A 23,796-nucleotide genomic window follows, 5' to 3' on the forward strand; every position below is an offset into this window, starting at 1 on the left:
TTTATTTTATTTTATTTTATTTTATTTATGTTAAATGTGAAGCAAGATCTCAGTCAGTGTCTTCTGTGTGGGTGTGTCTGTCCCCAGACTCTTTAGAGTGTGCTGTGCTAGTAGAGCCCACCTCCTTCCTCATCAACCCCTCCTGTTCTTTAGAAAAAGGGTTTGGTGCTCTGTTTTTGTGCACCACTTTGGGTGCATCCTCTCCTGCACTCATGTCCAGTGCTTGAGAAACAGTAGTAGCAGCCGATGGTGGAGTGCTGGCATGTTTTCAGCCATTTCGTGGCGCCCCTTTGCCCGCCTTTGGTACTCTCTGTTTTTCCGACCTGATGTACATCAACAGTCAGCGCGTTACCTGTTGACTCCTGGTGATTGTAAAGGAATTGCGTTGCTTAATTAATTGTGCAGCTTGTGCAGGGACAGAGGAGCTGCTGAGGGTTAAGAGACTTCCTCTGGGGATGCTGATGAAATCGAGTTCTGAGAATTGTTCCGCAGTGAGTGACTAAAAACAAGATAGTGGGTTTTGAAGTCCCTCCACCTGCACCACGCTGAGCACAGGCATTAGCTCTTTGACGCAGTGTTTTACTGAGCATGCTGTTAAGAGCCAGCGTGCAGCTTTGTCTGTGCACACGAGTAGGGAGCAAGCAGTAAAGCAGGTGAGGTGAAAAGCAGAACATAGCTATTTTTGCACTTATATGTGTTTGCAGAAATGTGAATGGAAGTGTAGAATTACACGTGCATGAAAAGATCTGTTGTATGTTTTACCATTTCATTCATTCAGCTAAGGCAAATTTGCACTCAAAAACGTTATTGAGCAGTTGAGTCTGCAGTAAACGTGATGAAGGGCCCTGCTAGAGGGCTGAGACTTGATGGCAGTGGCTAACAAAGCAAGCAAGTTATTAAAAATTGTGAAAAAACAGACAGTCCAGTATCACATGAACCAGTGCTAGATTGTTACTGAGAATCTCGTGGTGTGCTTGGACACTGTTCTCAAAAGGGATGTGAAAGGAAGAAAAGACTTGAAGAGAGAAGTGATAAAAAGGTGGTTGAGTCGCCATCCCTGGATGTGTTTAAGTGTTGCTTAGATGTGGTGTTGGGTGATATGGTTTAGGTGTGAACTTGTAGTGTTGGACTCGATGATCCCAAGGGTCTTTTCCAACCCAAATTGTTCTGTGATTCTATGATTCTATGAAAATAGCTGTAGAAACCTTTCTGTTGTTTTGAGAAAGGCTGAAAAAAGCAGTAGTTGCCTACTAGGGAGACAGAGATTCATAGGAAAGGTTTCTGAACATATGATCTGGGGAGCTATGACTGAGAGATGTGTGCAAGGGACTTTCATCCATTCATGGATAAGAAGGTTCAGAACAGGAGATTGAAGAGTCTTCAGTGAGTGGCATGAGGTCTGTGACGAATGGACTGGATGCCTCTGAGGAGTCCTTGTGTTTTTGCCAAGAGCTGAATGGGGCTTGTTCCTGTCAGTTTCTTCCTGCAGTTGTCATTTGTTTGTTTTCCTTGTCCAGCTTTCTTAATTCAGTTAATTAAATTTATATGTGTGCTAAGGGCAGCGTGTGCCTCTTGATGAGTTTTAATTGCTACCATGCTTTTCAAATTAAATCAATTTTCCAGAAATCCTTCAGGGAAAAGGCATCTCTAGTGTAGCTTGTACACAACAGGGAAAGTGTAATGTCAGGTATATAAATCTCTCCATTAATCATTTGTTTGCCACCAGAAGTAGTGAAAAAAACAACCAACAAAACATCTTTTGTTCGCTGAAATGTCTTGAAGTAAACTCATGCTGCCTTTCATTCTGGATAATTAAGGCGGTTCCAAAACAAGGTCACAACCAAGGAGAGCTTGGATTGTCTCTTTTATGACTTGAGTTTTCATTTGCAGTGAACTGATAAACGATTAAAATGCAAACAATTAAAATTAAAACACATCAGAGCACATAATTCAGTCACTCCCAAGACGTAATAAAAAGGTGTCTCTCTGATCAATAATTGCTTATCATGGCACTTTTATGAAAGTACTCAGGTATTTAGACATTGCTTTGGGAGTGTTACACAAATGAAAATGAGCAAAGCAGGATACTATAAGGAGGTGGATTGCAAAAAGGCCATCAAAGAATTTTGCATTATTGCATGCTGAAGCAGAAGAAATACAGCTCTAGGTGCATCTCATATCATTTTTCAGGGTACCTCCTGTTTTTTAGCATCTCCCACAAAAATCTAACCAGAAACTGGTACCTTGGTGAAAAATTTTGGCAAGTTGCCAACAGTGTGAGTTACATTTAGGGGGCCGGTTAGCTCAGTGGTTTGAACACGGTGCTGAGAACAATGACAACACCGAGGTCACGGGTTTGATTCCCGCTCGATCCCCATGCGTTGCCTGGTCTAGTCGAGAGGTGGCGTCCCTGCCCATGTCAGGGAGGTTGGATTAAATGATCTCTAAGGCCCCTTCCAACCTAGGCCATTCTATGATTCTGTGATATCAATAGCCCTCTTCAAAAACAGGCAATGTTTGAAAGGTGTGGATTCTTGTATATGATTAACTTGGGATACCAGCTAGGTCCAGGACAAGAGCAGCAAGCCCCTTGATGTATAATTGCTGGAGCAAAGAGCCAGCCAAAACACAAGCAATCTTGATCCATGTTGTTAAGTTCACTGAGATAATCACCATGTCTGATGAGGGCCTCAGAGCTGAATTTGTACCTAGGTCAGATTTTGCTGCTGCCTCAGGCTCACAGTCTATGCAAAAGTGATCTGAATGAACCATCTCTTTCAAAATCATCCCTAATATACATGATAGAATTGCAGTGGTGTGATAAAACAACTAAATATGAAATACCACATTTTTGCATAAAAGCTGTGTTATGCTACTCTTTTGCACAATAATGCTTCCAGTTGCTTAATATTTTTTTTGATTTGTCTTTTCTGTTTTATTTTCCCTTAACCCCTCCTCGTGCTGTTCTGACTTGTTCCTTGTTTGTGAAAGGAACCAAGGGCATTCAGATATCTGTAGCCTGAAAAACAAGGGATCCCGAAAAGATTTCCACAAGACGCTTCAAAAACAAACATTTGAATCGGAAACACTGGATTCTGGTGATGCAAACTTTCAGGTAAATTTTCTTCACTTTGGGAAAAGCGATCAAATGTAGCAGCTTCCTTCAAAGGAAGAATGCTAGTTTCTCCATAATGGTGTCAAGCAGAGAGCCGTGCTTGCCTTTAGGCCTCGTGGCAGAGGTGGCGTTAAGACCCTCTCTGCCAGACAAGCAAGAGACGTTTTGTGGTGCCCCGGTGTCCAAGCCACAGGTCAACATTTTGTTGTTCCCACAGTCAGGGCCCACAGGGCCCCGACACATCCACGTGCTCCCCGAGGAGGCCTCAAGGACGACGCTTGCCTCCTCTGACTTCGACCTGCGCAGCCTGCGACCAGACCCCCGCCTGGAGAACCTGCTGCGGCACCTCAGCGCCGAGGAGTTCGAGAGGCAGAACGAGGAGGCAAGACGTACCAACAGGCATGCCGAGCTCCTCGCCCTTTACCCCTCCGTGGATGAGGTGAGCTCGGAGGCTGGCTGCACCATGAGCCTTCTCATGCTGGCTGTCCCGACACTTTATGGTTAAAGCTGCACTGTGGTCGAAGAAAAGGTCGCCCTTGGATAATAACATGGTGAAGGCACATTGCCATGGACTCCTTTCAGCAATCTTGCATGTGCATTTAGGGGTTTGTACTTGGACTCATGGTGTTGCCTGAGGCTTTGTTGGTTTAAGAACATCAAGTCCAACCATTAACCTGACGCTGTCAAGTCCACCACTACACCATGTCACTGAGCACCACATTTATACCTTTTTTTAATACCTCCAGGGATGGTGACTCAGCCACTTCTCTGGGCAGCCTGTTCCAGCCCTTGACAACCCTTTGAGTGAAGAAATTTTTCATGATATCCAATCTAAACCTTTCCTGGTGCAATTTGAGGTCACTTCCTTTTGTCCTGTCGCTTGTTACATGGGAGAAGAGACCGACCCCCACCTAGTTAATTTTCCTTTTATCTCTGAAGAGGTGAAATGCCCACTGAGTGGAGGAAGATGCTAGTCTGTAGCAGTAGCCCAGTTAGTGTCACATAAAGGTTTTATGTAAATTTACAGTTGTTTTAATTGACTATGACTAGAATAACTGTTTAATGACAGGAAGATGCAGTGGAGATACGGCCAGTGCCAGATCGCCCAAAGGAACATCTGGGCAACAGAATTTTGGTGAAGCTGCAGACTCTGAAGTAAGTAACCTTCACAGGCCTCACTCACCATTTCTCAGTTCATGCCAGAGTACTGCTGCCAACCCTGCTACGTCACTGCAGGTGTCCTGACCAGCGACTGTTCACATGCTTGTTTGTCCTTTCACATGCTTGTTTGTCCTTTCTTAGTGTAGCAAAGGCTATTTCTACCCATCATTACAGAAATCTTAAACTTGTCAGGGTGAAAAAGAGTTGGGAATGAGCCCAAATTATATATATGTTATTATATATATGTATATGTCCAACAAACTAGATTCGTCTCTGTTCACACTACTGGACTTGATAAACTGAGAAAAAATTCAAGAAAAGTATGCTCATTTTTAACAGCTGTCTGAGACCACCTTCCTGACAAATTTAGAAAATACATTGCATGCAGTTTACTTCCCTTATTTTTCTCTTGAAATCATCTAATAAAATGCGCTAATAAAAAAATCCTGCAGAGTTTAAGACACCTGATTTCTGGAACTAAATATTTCTACCTAATTTTTAATGTAAGTGCCAGTTGAAATATAGCCCTTTTTTTTCCATGATATAAAGTACTAATCAGTGTTCTATGTTTCTTTCCTTAACAGGTTTGATATAGAGATTGAACCTTTGTTTGCATGCATAGCTCTCTATGATATAAAAGAAAGAAAAAAAGTAAGTGTGCATACAGTATTTTTGTTCGGTTTGCTTGTGTTTTTATCTCTGGAAAAATAATTTAAGAAACTTACAAAACCCATGCAACTTCTTCACAACTGTGGTCTGGTCCAGGATTCTTTTTATTCAGTCACAGTCATGTGCTTGCAATTTTGCATTTCTAATTAGTACTTTTAACTTATTTAAAAATAAAATTTGATGCTTTTTTTTTTACAATGCATTGTAATTCTTTTCTTTTCAAGATCTCAGAAAATTTTCATTGTGACCTCAATCCTGATTCATTAAGAGGATTCTTGCGTTCTCATACACCTTCTGTTGACTCATCTACTCAGGCGAGATCGGCAGTATTTTCTGTCACTTATCCCTCATCAGATATATACTTAGTAATAAAGGTATGTTACAATGCTACTTCAACACCATTCTTGCTGTTCCTGGCTGTTCCCGTTGTCTGAGTTTGTGGAGCTGACAAACATGAGCAACCTGTAGCTGAGATGAATTCTGATAGTTTTTAATAGTACATGCACTATTATGTATACAAGTGTCCACAGGTATATATTGACACCCTGAATTCTAGTTCTACCAAGTGTTCAGAATTTGCTATCTCTGCCTAAGGGAAGTTTAAAGTAAAGTAAATAGACCATTTCCAAAAATTTTAATTATGTTCTGTGGAGGTTTTTTTGGCTTTGGTTTAATATGCATTGCATCATTTTGTTAATTCCTGAAACTGAGTTATCCTTCATTTGGAAGGTGTTAATTTTCCTGATTTCAGTGAAAATGCAGTAGTATGTGATTGACAGTGTTGTCACATATGTATTTGCTGCTTTCTAACAAACCAGATGGAAAACTAGAAGGCTTAGTATCAGTTAGTCCATAAAGAAATTTTTAAGAATTCTATATTGAAATTTAGGCAGGCTCTTTGTATTGCTAGAGATGCAACATGTAGTAATGTTTTTGGGTGATATTTTTTCTTTATAAGCATGTTGTTTTACTGCTTTTTGTAGATAGAAAAAGTGCTTCAGCAAGGAGAAATTGGAGACTGTGCAGAACCCTACATGGTTCTTAAAGAAAGCGAGGCTGGCAAGGTAAGTAAATAACTGTAAAGAGTGATTAGAACAAAAAATGCATGAACAAGAAAAAGAGAGAGGCAGACCCTTTGGAATAGGACAGAATCCCAAGAACATTGGGAAGGAAGCCAGTTGGTGCATCCATAGTGCAAGCAGTCTGGTGTCTATGACCAAGAGGAAGAAGTCATGAGAGGGCGATGTGCACTTTCATTACTGACCTCTGTGGAGATGAATACTGAGAAAGTCTTGGGTCACAAAGCAGACAGGAGTGAGCAAAGGAGATACCAATGTATTGTAGAGTTAGCGGAAATATTTGCATCTCAGAGACATGTTATTGATTTCAGTGGGCAAGCAACCTGTTATAGTGTGTAGGTGGCCAGTTCAGTGCTGTCATCCGCAGATAACACAAGCTCCGTTCTGGGAATTCATGGTCATTTACCTCCTTGGAGCAGTCTGGCAGTGTTTGCTCAACTTCTACGAGTCTCTCACCTTTAGAATATTGCTTTCTGCAGAATATTTTTTCTGTATCTGGTGAAGAAAGTAGAACTTGCTAGCATTTCATGGTGATTGTTCATGCTGGGCTTGAAGGTCACTGCTAAAAGGTCTGAATTCTCCTTTTCTATAATGAAAACAAACTCACTGAAAAGACATGAGAAATGAACATACAAATCAAAACACAGCTACAAGTCCTGACAATGATGCAGCAAAAAAAGTGAGAGATAAGAATACAAATTATTTACTGAATTTTAAATATGTAATTTCTGTTGTCTTGTCTGTAGTAGCATTAAAATAACTGATTGGTTTCTTTATCTTAGACAAAAGAGAAGATTGAAAAACTGAAAGCCCAAGCTGAATCCTTTTGTCAGCGGTTGGGGAAATACAGAATGCCATTCGCCTGGATTCCTATAAGCCTAACTAATTTCTTCAACCTGTCAACACTGGAACGAGAAATACCTGAGACCGAAGGTTTAAACGGTAGCTGTCTAACTTTTCTGAATCTTCGCTAGGACTGTGCATCACAAACGATGTCATTCACTGTGGCAATGGATAGTGAACAGCAGATTCAAACACATGCCTTCTCAGCCTTCCTTGTCAGTGCTACAAACATTTACAACTTAATATGCTCACTGATTCATCACTGCATATTTGTTTTTATGTACACTAAATATTATGCCATGTTTTAAGGCAAATTTTCTATGCACGCTGGCTTTGTAGAAGTAAAACTCCCTTTGTGGAATTTATCTGTAATACAGGGCAATCAAAATACATGTCATCTTAGTTTCTAGAGTATATGGGACCATTGGCCAACAACATTGAACCCATGAACTAAAAACTCAAATAAGCTTGTGCTCTGCAGCAGAAATAATATTACTTGACTAAGTGTGTCGTGACATTCCAGAGGCTGAAAGAGAAGTAGCAGAATGTTTTAGGAACTCTATCCTCTGATGTTCCTGGGAAGTTGTGGATTTCTCATATATTCTGATAGTCTTTGCACTGAAACAACACAAAGCAAGCTGATGTTTCGTTTAACTTCCCCTTGAAGGGAAAGGATCCACTGGTGATAAGAGGGCAACACTGCTACAGGCCAGAAGACTTTCTGAGAGAAGTCTCAGCTCAGAGGACAGCTATCCAGGATCAAACTTCAAAACAATCTCTCTGACCCTCAGCACCTTCTTTAAACAGGTGCTGTATACTCTTTATTGCCTGAGACATTTTTCATCTATGTAATGTGAACTATGCCGGGGAAAGTTATCAATGATATTCATGTGGGGACGGAAGACAAGTGATGTCAAGTAGGCAGCAACCCACTTGCTTTGCATGTCTCGAGGACATGGTCCAGTCAGAAGTTGTTCTCAGTGTTACGGAGTATTGTTATAAAGGTACTGTTTTTTGTCTTCCTCCTGGTAGGAAGGAGACAGGCTCAGTGATGAAGATCTCTTCAAATTTTTAGCTGATTTCAAGAGATCATCCTCCTTGCAGAGAAGAATTAAGACTTTACCAGGTAATAGTTCATTTTGCTTGAAAAAGCATATATATAATTTTCTCCCCTAAATTTTTCCCTAAATTTCAACCCCAAAGTATAATTAACCTGGGCTTTAACTCTGTGTTACGTGCTATTGTGGAATTTCCTGGGTTCCCAATGTCTACCCGAGTACAGATGCTTTTGAGGGTTTTCCTCTGTATGAATGAGTATGAAGATTTATATTTAGCTTGATATTCTAAAATTATTTGCATTCCTCTCTAATGTACAGTGTATCTACTGGATGTCTGTTGTTATAATTCAAACTGTTTGAAGACAGTGTTTTAAAGGAAATTTCCAAGATCCTTGCTATTTCCCTGCAATGTTTTTAAATGGGTCATATTTTACAGAGGGAGATTAAAGTGTATACACCTTTGAGTATTTGGGTCAGTGTTAGTTATCAAAGTAGAGAAGCAGAGATAAAGTTTGGCTACTGTCAAAAACTTGACCATCGTATTTTTTCTTTTTGCATAACTTAGAGCTCAGGATTTTCTGCATTGTAACATAACCTTGAAAAACATGAACTGAGTGCAAAGCTGTTTTGCCTTTCTAGCTGATTACTAGAAATGACAAGTCTGAATTCCCCAAATATCACAACAGCTTAAACTGAAAGTCTAGTTATACTTTGGTAAATGTTATCATTTTAACCACTCACCAAAGTGAGTTTGGCTTTTCTAGTGGATGGTGTCTACTTTGGCAGAGATTAATTAAAGCAGAATCTTAGGAGCAGAGTGGGGAAGAGAATGGTGTTAGACAGTCGCCCTTTTGTATTTTATTTGTCTCCTAGACAAATTTTATATTGTGTGTGAAAGACGCTAAAACATCAACCCAGCATGCAGTATTCCTTCTTTCTTTCCTGTTTCTCTGAAGTAGACATAAAGAGCTATTTTTATATCCATAGGTTACTTCCTGTGTGTATCTTTCTACACCTGTGCTTTCCTTCTCATGCAGACTTCAGGCCAAAGATCCAGTTCTATTTCTGTACCGTAGCTGTATAAACTCACATATTGTTTTCATTTTTATTATATTTCTGCTAAGATTTTGTGATTTTTTTTTTTTAAAGGAACACTTAAACTGGAGATTTCACCAGCTCCAGAAAACCTTGGTTATTGTCTGACACCAGAATTACTACCGGTGAAGCCATTTTTAGAAAACCGTAATCGTCCTCACAAAGAGATTTTGGAATTCCCAATTAGAGAAGTCTATGTTCCCCATACCATTTATAGGTAAGAAATAGCATATGCTTTTTAATTTCTTAAGAGCCATTTAAAAAAAAAAATTGTGATTTAGATTTTTTTTTCCAGAAACAGAAACAAAAATACATACAAAAAATGTTAAAGATTATGTGTTAGGCTGTTGATTTAGTCTTACTAGCCATTACAAGAAAAATGCCTGCAGGATGTTCTGTAGTGTATTTGCAAATATAATTACGGTATCCTTTGAAAAATTTTCCAAAATGTCAGAAAGAAACCCTAACAGCTCTCAGTGACTTGGCAAATCTTATCTTTCTATCTATCTATCTATCCATCTATCCATCTGTGCCTCTATCTCTCTCTCTCTTCCTCTTCTGTGTTTTTTCCCTGTAGATCTTGTAAGTTTTAATGGGTTTGGTGAATGTTTGGGTTGGGTGGTTTCTACTGTTAATTTGAGTTATCTGAGCATCTGAAGTAATGTCTTACTTTTTCACTATGAACAAGGACTCTAGGATATGTTGTTTCTTTTCTTACATCTGTTCTATTCCGGTTGTTTCAAGGAGACCATAGTGTTCAGTAGCATGTGACTGAGCATTTCCCCTAGTTTCTTAGTGGTCTGGCACATCTGAGTATCCAAGATGAAATTTGTGTCAAACAGACGTGCTTCAACATGTTTTGTGCAGCATAGTAGTGCTAGTAAGCAGTGATATTAATAATAGCTAACTAACAGTAATTCAAAATGGGTGTATCACAGTATTATAAATACAGAAGTACTCACTTTCATGTGACCATTGTGTAAGTGAAGACATGGAAGTGAAGCAGAATGCTTGTTACTACAGTAGTTGACGCTATTCTGAGGGAATTTTCTGATCCCTTAAACAGTAGCTAGATACTGAACTGCATTAGTGTTGAAGATAAGACTATCAGTAAGAAATCACAGAATGAAGCTGCTGAATAAAGGGATCTGAAGCTTATTCACTTCCTGCAGCGGAGATTAACAAAGAGCCGGCTCTCCCACCCACTTGCACGACCTCACACAAGAGGGGAGAGGGGAAGGGCAAGACTTGTGGTTCAGTACGACTCAGAACTGCAAGGAGGTAGGCTAATTTATCCTGAGGAGGTGCTCTAGACCTTCACAGGAAACTGGAGAGCTAGTGGGGCTGTTTGTGACACCTGGATTTGGGTCTCAGCTTTTAAGGAAAGCAAAAAGAGGAAGTGGCATCGTAACTTACAATAACAACTTATAATGTGGTATCAGCCAGGAAATGACTAAGTAAGCCAGTCTGGATAGAGCCTCATTAGAAATTTTGAAGGTGTTATTCCCTGGGTGTGCTGTCAATCTGTGATATTCAAATTTCTGAGGGCAATTTCTTTGCACTCTCGGCACCAGAAGGCTGAAATGCAGAGTGTTATGATATTCCAGTCTTCTCTGTGTATCAAAGATAGACGTGAATATGTCTTCTTTTTTTCACAGTTTTTAGGTGTTTTCTGCAGACATTTCTATAGCGAAAGTAGTTTTTATACAACTGAATGTGCAAATGTAAATGAGCTTGAGTAATGATGCTTTTTTTTTTTTAAAATGAAAAAATAAGACAGAATTTTAACTTTACTGTCCCCTGTCTGGCCTCAATAAGAAATAGCATGTGTCAACTGCAATGTGTAGCCTCCTAGTGTCTAAATGTCTGGTTTTGAAAATGAAAAGGATTAGCAACCACTGTCTTGCTGAGCTAGAGAAGGAGTTGAGTCTGCAAAGAGTATTCTTTTTAGTTCTCACCAGTATAAATTTCTGCATCCAGACATCATGAATATCAAAGCCACCATGCTGAAAATTAATTTATGCATCTCCTGAAGCAAGTTTGTGTGTCTCCACACTGTCCTTCTGTTGCTAGGATATCTGTGTTGAATATATATACCCACATTAGAAGAAATGCTTGTTATAGCTCAACAGATGCACTTTTTGAGCACGAGTTCACACCCAGCATGCTTAATGTCTTCAGGTTTTTTGGGCTTTGTTTTGATTTTCACTCTAAGCAAAAGTCATGGAAACAAAACAAAGTAGGATGGTCCAGTTTAACTTGTTATATGTAAGTAAGAGAATATCTATAAAGAATAGTTGCCTTCATTAATCTTTACCTTAATTAGTGAATCAATGGAGATAACACAGCTGACATGCCATAAGTATTAACTCATTCAGTTAATGCCTGAATAAAACCCTAAAGACAGTTAGATACACTGGGGAAATGGTGAAAAAAATGAAGAAATGCTAGGTTGTGTTTCAACTGTCTTGTGCCAACTGAAACTGTTAATGACTTCCAGCAAGAGTTCCCCAGAACGTGGGGCAAGGCAGCTTTGCAAACATCATGAAAGAGCAGACTTTTGATTTTGGTGGCTTCCAGGAAGTAACAGTTGAGTTTGTGCAGCACCACTGAAAGCATCTCACAAGCCAAAATTACCTAGCCACATCTAAGGTGCTTTTGCCACACAATCATGCTAGCGCACCATTTGTTGAGAAGAAACATAGTTAGGGAACGTAGGCCAATGTATTTAGAATCATACAATCATTTAGGCTGGACAAGAGCTTTAAGAACACAGCATCCAACTGTAAACCTAACACTGCCAAGTCCAGCACTAAGCCATGTCTTGGAGCACCACATCTACACATCTTTTAAATACCTCCAGGGATGGTGACGCAACCACTTCTGGGGGCAGCCTGTTCCATTGCTTGACACCCTTTTGTGAAGAAATTTTTCTTAAAATACAATCTAAACCTCCTCTGGCACAACTTGAGGTCATTTCCTCTTGTCCTATCACGTATAATTTGGGAGAAGATACTGACCCCACCTCCCTACAACCTCCTGTCAGTTAGATGTAGAGAGGGATAAGGTCTCCCCTCAGCCTCTTTCTCTCCAGGCTGAACAACCCCAGTGCTCTCAGCTGCTCCTCACAGAACTTGTGCTCTAGACCCTTCACCAGCTTCGTTGCCCTTCTCTGGACACGCTCCAGCACCTCGGTGTCTTTCTTGAAGGGAGGGGCCCAAAACTGGACACAGAGCTCGAGGTGCAGCCTCAGCAGTGCTGAGTGCAGGGGGGCAATCCCTGCCCTGGCCCTGCTGGCCACGCTGCTGCTGATACAAGCCAGGATGCTTTTGGCCCCCTTGGCCACTGGGCACACTGCTGGCTCATGCCCAGCCGGCTGCCCACCAGCACGCCCAGGGCCTTTTCCATCCAGTCTTTGCAGCCGCTCTGCCCTGCACCTCTGACACTGCTGGGGCTCCTGGGAGACAAGGACGGGACCTGGCCCTGGGCCCTGTTGCCCCTTGTGCCACCAGCCTTGGCCCCTCGGCCCAGCCTGCCCATGCTCCTCTGCAGAGCCTTCCTGCCCTTTGCTTAATTTAACTGTCTTACAGTTCTCCTCGCTTAGTTCTCTGCACGGTGAATACTGTTTTGAGCCCGAGATTAAGCTAGCCTTTGTAAAGTAACTCTGAATTTGAATAGAGACTGATATTAAGTGTTTCATGTTATTTTATTCCCTTTCCTCTAATCTGAGAAAGAGAACCATCCTGTCCTAATTAAGCAATGCACTAGCATTTAGTCATAACTGAGTATCATGGCCTGCTAGTGTGTTACAAATCATGTAATGTTTTCTAATTTTTGATTGTAACTCTGCAGACCGATTATTTTTTTTACTAGTGCTGTAGATTTAGATATTAAAAAAACCTGATAAAATAATTTTCTGTTTTCTATTAACATTTCCTTGAATGTTAGACGGTTTTTAGATATTTAAAAAAAATTGAAAATGGATGAAATTGTTTCCTGTTTTCTATTAACATTACTATGAATGTAGGAGAGGGTTACATATAGAAATAATAAATAAATGAAAACTTATTAAAAATACAGGCTAGTAAGCATAATAGTACCTCTACAAATGTCCAGATAAATACTAGTGAAACATGTAGCTTCAACTTTTCTCTTGAATGTTTAAAAGAAATGCGAAGGTTTTGCTTATTTACACTGGGTTATTTGCCAATGTAAGATATTTCAGAGGAAAAATATCGATTTTTTTCTAAATAATAGCCTTTCTCATTGTGATAGGAGAAGCAGTCTGCTGATAAACTCTTTGAACTTAGCTGTTGCTAGTTTTTATACTATTGTAATGCCATTATTTTAAATTATGCTCTCTGATTTATTCCAGAGACATTAGCCAGCCCACATTCTTTGTGCACTGTGAAATTGAGCACTTCTTTTTGTTGTGTACCTACATTTCTTTAATAAAAATAGTTCCTTGAAAACGTCAAAACATTCCAAGATTTATTTATTTCAATACCCTTCTATTTTGAATAGAAAAAATAATTTTATTATTTTATCATTTTATTTTCTCATTACATATAAATGCAAATGGTGCTGTTTACTGCCAATATGAAATGTTGGTGCTCAGGAAGAGGGATTTGTCCCATTGCTTCAGCAGTAACTCAGCTTAACCAGGCACAGGAAGTACTGAAGTGCCTCACATTTTTGGAGGGAGGAGGGAAAAATAACCTTACCTTTGTTGTTTTCTGTAATTTCATTGCAAACCACTTGGCATGGTGCTCAAACCTGGTGGAGTCTGCACTGTGATCTGGAGGCCTCCTGCTTTGGTGGTAATCATTCTAACCCATCCTTGACTAGTTTTGAGTGAGGAGGTGCTATTAACATGTCATGCCCTGTTATTCCCCTTACTGCCATCACAGCATTATTGACTCCTTTCTGCCTCTCTGCCCATGGGATCTGGAGAGAGCGCAGTAGCCCCGTGTGCCTTCTACAGTGCCGCTGCTCTAGTTTTCTGCTGGTTGGAGATGCTAGCACTTTTTCAGAGTAAAGAAAGTGGAGATTGGTGTTGCACTGTTGTGCACAGGTGAAGGACACAGCTTAATCTAGCTAGTACAGTTTCAGATAGAGATCTGTGTCCTGATTTATTCTGCACCTCAGTACATGTGATTTCATCCTAATGCAAAGAGCTGCCTACTCTTTTCCAAGCTCCGTAATCTTCCCTGAGCATTTACTATACTTTTTCAGCAGTAAGAGGTTTCATGGAATGACTCCGAATTTTTCTTTGCTTTTTACTGAGATAAAGATGATTTTGTCAGATGCTACAGAACAAAGCAGAAACAATGAAAACAAAAACTTTGCAGACAGGATTCTGGGAGTGCATGCTTCTCTCCCATAGCAGCTTGTTTGTCACAGTGCTTTCAAATGAGGTATTGTACCTGACTCCTCATAGTGAACTTCATTAATTAGGTAATACAGGCAAGGAGGAAAACCTACCACCATGGCATGGTGATATCTCTGAATATGGATTTGTCTAAACTTGGAGAAGAAAGCAAAGCCTTTAAAAAAGTGTGTGATTATTTTTTTTAAAAAAAAATCAAATGCAAGAGGTTTAATTGGAGAGGATTTCAGGGTACTTCAAAATATTTTGGTTAATTGTGATTTGACATTGTATGTTAGATTCTTGAAAGCTCTATTTTCAGCAGACTATACTTTAAGCAGGTATAACTGAAAATGCCACAGCAGCATTTTAAAAATCTCGACGATCTAGTGTCTTGAGCTGCTATCTCTCCTTATGAAAATCGTCAGTACAATATCTGCTTTCACTTTCTGCTGAACACTTTTATAATATTCAAAATCTGTCATATACTGATAAATATATATGTACTGATATAAATATATGTGTACTGATAATCTGTGTTTTGCCTTTCCAACAAATCTGACGTTGCATTTTTGATACCATTGTTCTTCAGCTTCAGTATTAGTTTGTTCTTTGATCTACTGTGTGGAAACAAAAGAGCACTACCAGCAAGAAAGTCCTGTTAAGGAAAGCTTTTAAAACAACAGAAAGTAAATGCAAATAATTTATAATATAAACCAATTAAGCTAGTGCTCTTTTCTTTTGCAACTGAGTCTTCCAGAGACCTACAGGAATTAAAGATTTAAATATTATGTAGGTATCTCAGTTCAAGCAACTTTCCAAACTATATGGAACATAGAAATGAATAGCAGTTCTTAAATCCAGTTCTAATACTGACTTTCTGCTTATTGATTGTATCTCATATGATTGTATCTCAGCTGCACATGCACATCCACAGCAAGATACCCACCATTGCAGGAATGTTAAGAGGTTTAGACTAATGTTTATATACTACATTTGAACAATGCTGAGCTTTTTTTTATTGTGGTTTAATTCCCCAGACCTGAGGCCATTTTCTCTCACTTTTTTTCCTTTCTTGCAATGGGTGTATCTACTGCTTCTCCCCTATCATGTAGAGATAAAAGCAGTTGATTACCTAGCACAATGGCTTCCCAGAAAAAATTGGACTTCTCAATAATCAGTATCATGAGCAGTCAGTGCAAAACTCCATGCTCACCTTCCTCTCAAGAAAGAAGCTGTGACTGAAAACACAAAAGACAGAAGTAATATGAGGGGCCTAGCTTTCCAGGTGAGGTTGAATGAAAGCATCTCGTCACAGAATCACAGAGTATCAGAGGTTGGAAGGGACCTCGAAAGATCGTCTAGTCCAGCCGCCCTGCCAGAGCAGGATCACCTACAGTAGGTCACACAGGAACATGCCCAGACAGGTTGTGAACATCTTCAGAGACAGGCTGCTCCCTGGGCAGCCTGTTCCAGTGCTCTGTTACCCTCACCATACATAAATACATAAAGAAGTATTTAGGTTGAATCTCTTGTTTTCCAGTTTGTGACCATTACCCCTTGTGCTGTCACTGGACACCACTGAGAAAAGTCTGGCTCCATCCTCCTGGCACCATCCTTTAGATATTTATAAGCATTGCTGAAATCCTCCCTTACCTTCTTCTTCTCCAGGATAAAGAGATCCAGCTCTCTCAGCCTTTTCTCATATGGGAGATGCTCCAGTCCTCTCATCATCTTAGTGGCTCTGTGCTGGACTCTCTCCAGTAGCTCCTTGTCCTTCTTGAACTGGAAAGCCCAGAACTGGGCACAATACTCCAGGTGAGGCCTCAGCAGGGCAGGGGACAGGGGGAGGAGAACATCCCTGGACCTGCTGGCCGCGCTCTTCTTGGTGCACCCCAGGATGCCATTGGCCTTCCTGGCTGCCAGGACACATTGCTGGCTCATGGTCAGCCTGTTGTCCACCAGGACTCCCAGGTCCTTCTCTCCAGATCTGCTCTCCAGAAGGTCAGCCCCCAGCCTGTACTGATACATGGGCTTGTTCTTCACCAGATGCAGGACTCTACACTTGCCCTTGTTGAAGTTCATTAGGTTTCTCTCTGCCCAGCTCTCTAGCTTGTCCTGGACATTCTGGAGGGCAGCACAGCCCTCTGATATGTCAGCCACTCCTCCTAGCTTTGTATCATCAGCAAACTTGCTGAGAGTATGCTCTGTCCCTCCATCCAGGTCACTGATGAATATATTGGATAGAGCTGGACCCAGTGCCATTTCACTGATTTGCTTTTGTTGCAGCTCCACTTCAGTAGGCAGTGGCTTATGCTTTGGTCTTGCATATATGTCTCAAGAAAAATGAAGCTACTCTAATTACTGATACTGCCGCTGCTTAAATAGAAAGGTACTGAATCTTGTCCTTTTATAAAGAGCTCCCAGCTAGGACTGTTAGAACCAAAGTATTCCTTTCCAAGCTTGCAGGTCTTTTTCTGCTAGCTTCAGGACACTGTGCATTCTCCTTCAAACCATTTATCTGCTTTTCAGTGGAATGAAGATTATCCAGTAACTTAAACCAAGAACTGTTAATAGTGATGGATTACTGGTAGTAGTAGGTGGTTTCCCTCTTTGTAAGAGCAGGTTACTTCTTTAGCTTAGGTCTGTAGGTGCTTAAGGAGAGAGAACATCACTTTTATCACTGATTTGGTTTTTTCCTCCTTGCTTAATAAATGGTTACTTTGAGGTGTACAGTTTAGAGATGAGGCATCACCCAAGAGCAGTGCAGTTTGTGAATATAGCTTCCAGTCTCCCAGGTCAGGGTTGGGGAGTGTGTAAATACATCATTGCGACCATTAAAAGAAATCCAAGTTCCACCTGTTGACTTCTGGCTGCGTAGTTGTCGCATGCTGCTGAATGCTATGTTATTCACTAAGGTTTTAAAGCATTTTCAACTGAAATTTTAGAAGTACATAGAGTTTGTGGCAATAAGAAGATGCTAACTGAAGCTTTAGTGGAAAATTTGAGTTTTCACACCAGTGCTAATAGAGAGAATAAAATGACAATAACTCTCAGCCTAAATTTAATGAGTATCTGCTGCTGACTCTTCAAATGATTCCTCCTTTTAGCAAAATGGGAAAAATCATACAAACTATTATCCAAATTATCCATAGTAAGATACAGAATATGACACATACACATCCTCTTGAACGTGACATGTTGAAGTTCTGTCATTGTGCTGTTTATTCTTGTCAGTGGCTGACTAGAACAGATTTCCATATTCTGTAAAGTGTTTGTGATTTGCTCTTAAAATTTTCTGAAGATTTTCACCCTACCCCAACAAAAGGTGTAGAGGAATCAACAGAAACTGAAAATTATAACTAATGGCTGTATCAGTTTTTGTTTCCAGTACCATAAATATTAAATGGCAATCTTAACCCATCCATCACTGTTGACCGGTAGAACTTTTGTGGTTTCTATCAATAGTGACTATTTGCACGTATATTGGCTTTTATTATCTAAGTAGGCATTCTTGTCACATGTCTAGTACTGATTAGAAATTTGAGATGCACTTGTTGACACCGCACACCCTGTGTAATTTAACAAGGAGAAGGATTTTATAATGTCATTCATATGCACAACCAGTAATTTCAAACAGGTATATGCAAGGAAAAGGATCTCAGGCTTGAAACTCTACCTAGATTTTATTTTGGCAGACGATAGGTCTGCATTGCTTTGGCCGTCGGAAGTGATCAGATCACTACTGGTAGGTCTCGTGAAGTGTCAGAAAGCAAATTCGACTAAGAATTGATGCATGGTGTCCTGTGTCAGGCTAGGTGGACCCTTAACTTTCCCAACAAGTAACTGATTCTGGAAAGCCTCTTATCTTACCATCCCTCTGCTGGGTCGGTCTCCAGCTGATGAGAAGCTATCTGGATTTGTGCCTCACCCAGGGCTTTGCTGTCCTGTGTGACTCAACTCAGTGAAGTTGGGTGCTCTGCCATGACTTTTGTAGATACATATGGACTCCTGAAGAGCTCTTTTGCATTTTGTAAGCACATATCTGGAGGTAGAGCTCTGCACTTTCTTCAAGGGGATTGAGGGGAAAAGTTTTATCACACTGATGTGATTACTGTGGCATGTCATCTGGGCATTTCTGCTTAGCACAGAGCCTCAGGAGACACAGTGCCTCGTGGAATTCACAACATCCTTATGGACACACTGGCTGTCCTGTTATTTTAAAGATAGCAGTATGTGCTGCCCTGGCACCCCTGCTAACGGCTAGGTGGAAATTCTCCTTGTCATTGCGTCCTCTCAAGCTTTTGGAGAAGATGGATGTTGGCAAGCAGTAGCACTTAAACAGTGGTCAGCAATGGGTCTAGAATTCATGTGAAGGAACCTCTTTTGAACCTCACATCCCTGCTTTAAGAAATCAGTCTTCACTTCCATCTCTGCAGGATATCCAGAGTCAGCATTTGCCTCTGTTCTTCCTCAATGCTGATGGGCTTAATAAACATGTAAGCAAGATCCCTAAAACTGCTTAAGCATAAATGGCACAAGCTTTAGCTCTACAGTACAGTACTTGATGGAATAATGCTTCCTTGGTTGTGTTAGTCAGCAGAGAGCTCTCTGTCTGTGATTTTACACATCTTTCATCTCAAGTCACATCGAAAAGTAAAATCCACTGCTCGAGGACATTATATGAATTTGTGACATCTTCTGCTGCTCTGCAGATTAATGAAGCAACGACTGGATTATGCAGCCTCCCCTACATGTATTTCTTCACCTCTGGCAGATGTAATATTGGTAATATCCTTCATTTAATATGTCACTCCCCCAAGCATAATCAGTGGAAGTTACCCATATATTTCTCTCTTTCACTTAGTTTTCCCTAATATAGAATCATAAAACCACAGAATGTTGGGGGTTGGAAGGGACCTCTAGAGATCATCTAGTCCAACCCCACTGCCAAAAGAGGATCACCTAGGGCAGGCCACACACGAACGCATCCAGGCGGGGAGAGAATTTGGCAGAGCAGAAGTTGCATTTAGGAAGGGAAGAAAGGAAGTGCATTAGTGTGGCAGGCAGGAGTACTATTCTGAACAACGGGAAAGATAAGTTACATGCTAATTTGTTTGCTGAGGCATGCCTTGGCCCACGTAGCATATATGCGTTAGCAAAGTAGCTTGGACTGTTGCAGTTGAAGAGTATTGTCGCAATAATCAAACACAGTTTTCTGGATCTTGGAATACAAATGGAAGATGGGCTGTCTGACTTAATGACAACACTTTCCAAAGCTGCTCCACATTTTCAGCTGACAAAGGTGCTGAGACGATACCTGTGATAAGGACAGGGCAATTTTGTGTGTTGCCTCTGGTTATATGATCCCGTACAGAAAGAAAGTGTGAAAGCCCATTAGTAGTTCTCATTGTTTCTCATTGAAAGCCAGCATGCTTCCCCTAACAAAAGTCTTATTCCCTACACTCAAAGGACAAACAGTGATAGATCTATACCAGATTGGGAAAATGAGACATTGAGTAGACATAATCATGATGCCAGAATGTGTGTAATCCAGGTCTAGCTGAAATCTCAGACTTGCAATAGACATCACTGGAGAAAAAGCTTTTTATTAGCCTTTTGACTCTTCTACTAGAATTTTTGTAATTTGAACATTGAGAACCATCTATGCTGCCAAATTCACCACAGAAATTAAAGGTGCTTTTTAAGTTTAGTTATGTGTCCATGTGGAGAATCTTCTAATCAAAGCCTGCTTTGCTCATAGGAAAGTATACTGTATTTTAAAGCATTATTTATATTCACTACTAAAAAATGTCAATTTATAGAATTATAGTTCAAAATTTCTTGTTTCTATTTACTTAGGTTTATTGACACTATTTTTTGATTTGTGTATTCTAGAAATATATGCCATTTTGTTGCTATAAAATAGAAATGTATGAGCTTCAGTTGTTGGTTTTATTTGCTGATTTACTTGTTTTTGTTACTTCTGAGTGATTCCTTACCCCTTCCAAAATCTGATTCTTCACAGCTGAGAAGGGGGCTGCTTTCTTGAGAGATTCGTGTTTTTCATTACATCAAGCAAAGATATTAATTAATTTGTAACTGTGAAATACATATTTTTTAAAAAGAGCAATACGAAGACTACATTCTCAAAGATACAGCTTAACGTGTGAGAAGTCTTAAATGTAGGATGTTCTATGTATCACAGCAAGAACTTACTTTTCCTTGTGAGGTTTCAAAATGGTGTTCTGACAAAGCTTTCACTGTCTAGACGGAACTGAAGGACAGGGAGAGGAATCGCAGGTTTGCACTTCATTGTTGAAATGCAAATGCTTGCAATTTACCCATTTTGTTTTTTGTTTTCTTTCTTCCAGAAATCTCCTCTATGTTTACCCTCAGAGGCTCAATTTTGCTAATCGACCAGCTTCTGCAAGAAACATTACCATCAAGATCCAGTTTATGTGTGGTGAAGACCCGTCCTGTGCAATGCCAGTAATAAATGCTGAGATTTCTTGGCAGGCTTTTGCTTACGTGCATTCCTGAGGAACCTCTGAGGGGATAACTCATTGTTTACTTCCCTTCACCACAGTTTTAGTGGGACCTTAGGAAATCTAACATCAGAGAGCTTGTGAAGCGCTTATTCTCATCAGAAAGCAGTGCTGTGCCCTCGTGGCCAAGAAGGCCAATGGCATCCTGGGGTGTGTTCGAATGGGAGTAGCTAGTAGGTCGAGGGAGGTCCTCCTGCCCCTCTACTCTGCCCTGGTGAGGCCACATCTGGAATATTGTGTCAAGTTCTGGGCCCCTTAGCTCAAGAGAGACAGGGAACTGCTTGAGAGAGTTCAGCACAGAGCCACAAAGATGATGAAGGGAGTGGAACATCTCCCTGATGAGGAAAGGCTGAAGGAGCTGGGTCTCTTTAGCTTGGAGAAGAGGAGGCTGAGGGGTGACCTCATTAATGTTTATAAATATGTCAAGGAGAGTGTCAGGAGGACAGAGCCAGGCTCTTCTCAGTGATGTCCAATGACAGGACAAGGGGCAATGGGTACAAGCTGGAACATAGGAGGTTCCACAAAAGTATTAGGAAAGACCTTTTCCCTGTGAGGGTGACAGAGCCCTGGCACAGGCTGCCCAGGGAGGGTGTGGAGGCTCCTTCTCTGGAGACCTTCAAAACCCACCTGGACGTGTTCCTGTGTGTCCTACTGTAGGTGATCCTGCTCTGGCAGGGGGGCTGGCTAGATGATCTTTTGAGGTCACTTCCAACCCCTGACATTCTGTGATTCTGTGATTCTGTTGTCCTTACCCACAACAAAAAAAGACTTGAGACTGGAGTGGAACAGAGGCATATTACTCCCTCTTATCTAAGCCTTCCTACCTTATCTTCAGAAGAGTGGTGTCATATTAAATCAATGCGATCTTGGAAACTCTAACAGAATTCACAGGGCTTCAGGGAAGTTACAAGAATGATGTAGCCTACCTTCCATTTTAACATCTTTGTACGCACTATGTGTACAAAAATGCTCCAGTGTAACACTGGAAGGTACAAGTTAGGATCTTCATTGTCTGAATCTGAATGATTGCACAATCGTGCAGGTAATTTTCCGTGTTTGAAACACACTGTGTGTTAGAGCATACGTGTGCACTAATGTCAGAGCAGGCAGCACTGTCTGTGTTCAGGTTATTCAGCATTTCTCATTATAAGATCCTCTTTTCAGCTTTAACAAGCTTCAGATATTCAGTGTGAAGTGTTCTAACCTAGACACCTGCTTCAGTGTGTATTTCTGGGCAATTTTTCAAGCAGTTAAATTAGCTATTAGAGAATTACATTCAGATAAAATCTTCTGTGATTTTTATATGTTGGAGGGGGAAAATGAGTGGAAATATTACTTTGAGCAACTTTAATCCCGCAGTATGTTGGAGTAAGGACCAGCCCTTATCACTGTGCTGACACTGCACGTGCATACTTCGCAACCTTATGACGCATGAGCTCTGGAACTGAAATCAGAGCATCAGCACAGTATTTTCCCAAGCCATGTTTCTTCCAGAGCTGGAGTCATGTCACATGAATGTAATGTCATCTTTTACATGATACTGTATTGTTGGTTTCCTTAAACTCTGCCCATGTTATGACTAGGTTTTAACAGATGCTTAGGACAGATGCAGTTCACCTGGCATCTCTCACCAGTGTGAGAGAGCTTCATCCATTTACTTATGGACTCGTGCTGCACAGATATCCTTGTCTAAACTCATCTCCCAGGGCTCCCTTTAACATTATCCCTTTAACATGGATCCCAGGACCTTGCCATGAGGCTGTGTCTGAAACGAGGGAGACAAATCAAGCACCAAAAATCCCTATTTCTCTTGGTTGATTGTGAAGGAACTTTGGACCTGTAAGGTAAGGTGAGATGGTTCTCACCCTAAATGAACAGGCTACAACTGAAAAACAACCTTCTAAGAATACTTGTATTTTAACTTTTTAGCATTTAGTTAAAGGCAGCGTGACAGTGGGCAAGAGGCTTACCATAACTTTATTTCTGCAATTCCTAAGTTTTTAGTGTATAAGTGAAAAATGTAATGTGAGGTAGTCAGTGGCTCTGGAAATTGCCTCTGCTCCATTTTCCTGATATTTTACCCTGAATGGTGTGTGTGGAAGGTACTTGGTAATAAGACATTTGCGTCAACATGGTAAGGTAAAATTGAAGAGTCATTTTCAGCATTCAGAATCTGTCTTAAAATCTATACAAAGTGATGACAGTTAAAAGCTTTAGACCTGACTGCTGTTACTTTCTTTTCCTCTTAATGTAGGTAATTTTTGGGAAATCATCAGGTCCAGAATATGTGCAAGAAATATATACAGCTATCACGTATCATAATAAGTAAGTATTGTTACTATTTGTATGACTTAAAAAGTATTAATCACGACCTACTTGCAAAATTCTTAGCCTGCATAGTTCATCGAGGAATGCTGGCAGTAATCTATCTTAAACATTTATATTTTGTGTGAATTTCTCATATCCAAATTAGATTGCTACGTGTATTTGTCTAAGTGACCATTGAATAAGCAACGCTTGTTTTTCTTGTTTGGAGCTTTTCAGAGGTTAGCTGAGAATATTCCTAATCTCAAGACAAAGAAGCAGGAAGCATCAACACAATTCTGTGACAACATTCAATCAGTGAATTCACAGATCCAAACTGAATTGAAGGGACATTCTTGTTCCCATGAATGTATACTCAGGATTTAGGATTTACAAAATAGACATGCTGAAACCCAAAATTAAGATTGAATGTTTTTGAAAGTGTGAAGATGTGTGAAAACTGAAACTTTACAGCTGATCCCATATATGCTCTTCTTGATTCAAAGCTGTAGATAGTTCATAAATACAGCTGTATATATACATACTGTATCTCAGC

The 23,796-nt window shown here is 40.4% G+C and overlaps 1 protein-coding gene across 1 annotated transcript in view; it reads left to right on the forward strand.

Moving 5' to 3' along the window:
* Nucleotides 1–2,991: 2,991 nt before the first annotated feature.
* The window catches only part of DOCK8 (dedicator of cytokinesis 8), a gene marked incomplete at its 5' end in the record, with an annotated part of 65,379 nt that continues 44,574 nt past the window's right edge, over nucleotides 2,992–23,796 (forward strand). The window contains 12 exons of the mRNA XM_009873472.1: nucleotides 2,992–3,115; nucleotides 3,333–3,554; nucleotides 4,185–4,270; nucleotides 4,861–4,927; nucleotides 5,170–5,319; nucleotides 5,929–6,009; nucleotides 6,807–6,966; nucleotides 7,535–7,674; nucleotides 7,900–7,993; nucleotides 9,075–9,237; nucleotides 20,763–20,880; nucleotides 23,191–23,261. Coding sequence (XP_009871774.1) covers nucleotides 2,992–3,115; nucleotides 3,333–3,554; nucleotides 4,185–4,270; nucleotides 4,861–4,927; nucleotides 5,170–5,319; nucleotides 5,929–6,009; nucleotides 6,807–6,966; nucleotides 7,535–7,674; nucleotides 7,900–7,993; nucleotides 9,075–9,237; nucleotides 20,763–20,880; nucleotides 23,191–23,261 — 1,476 coding nt within the window. The remainder of the gene's footprint in view (nucleotides 3,116–3,332; nucleotides 3,555–4,184; nucleotides 4,271–4,860; nucleotides 4,928–5,169; nucleotides 5,320–5,928; nucleotides 6,010–6,806; nucleotides 6,967–7,534; nucleotides 7,675–7,899; nucleotides 7,994–9,074; nucleotides 9,238–20,762; nucleotides 20,881–23,190; nucleotides 23,262–23,796) is intronic.

This window comes from Apaloderma vittatum, unplaced genomic scaffold (assembly GCF_000703405.1).
Source record: "Apaloderma vittatum isolate BGI_N311 unplaced genomic scaffold, ASM70340v1 scaffold15417, whole genome shotgun sequence".
NCBI lineage: Eukaryota > Metazoa > Chordata > Aves > Trogoniformes > Trogonidae > Apaloderma > Apaloderma vittatum.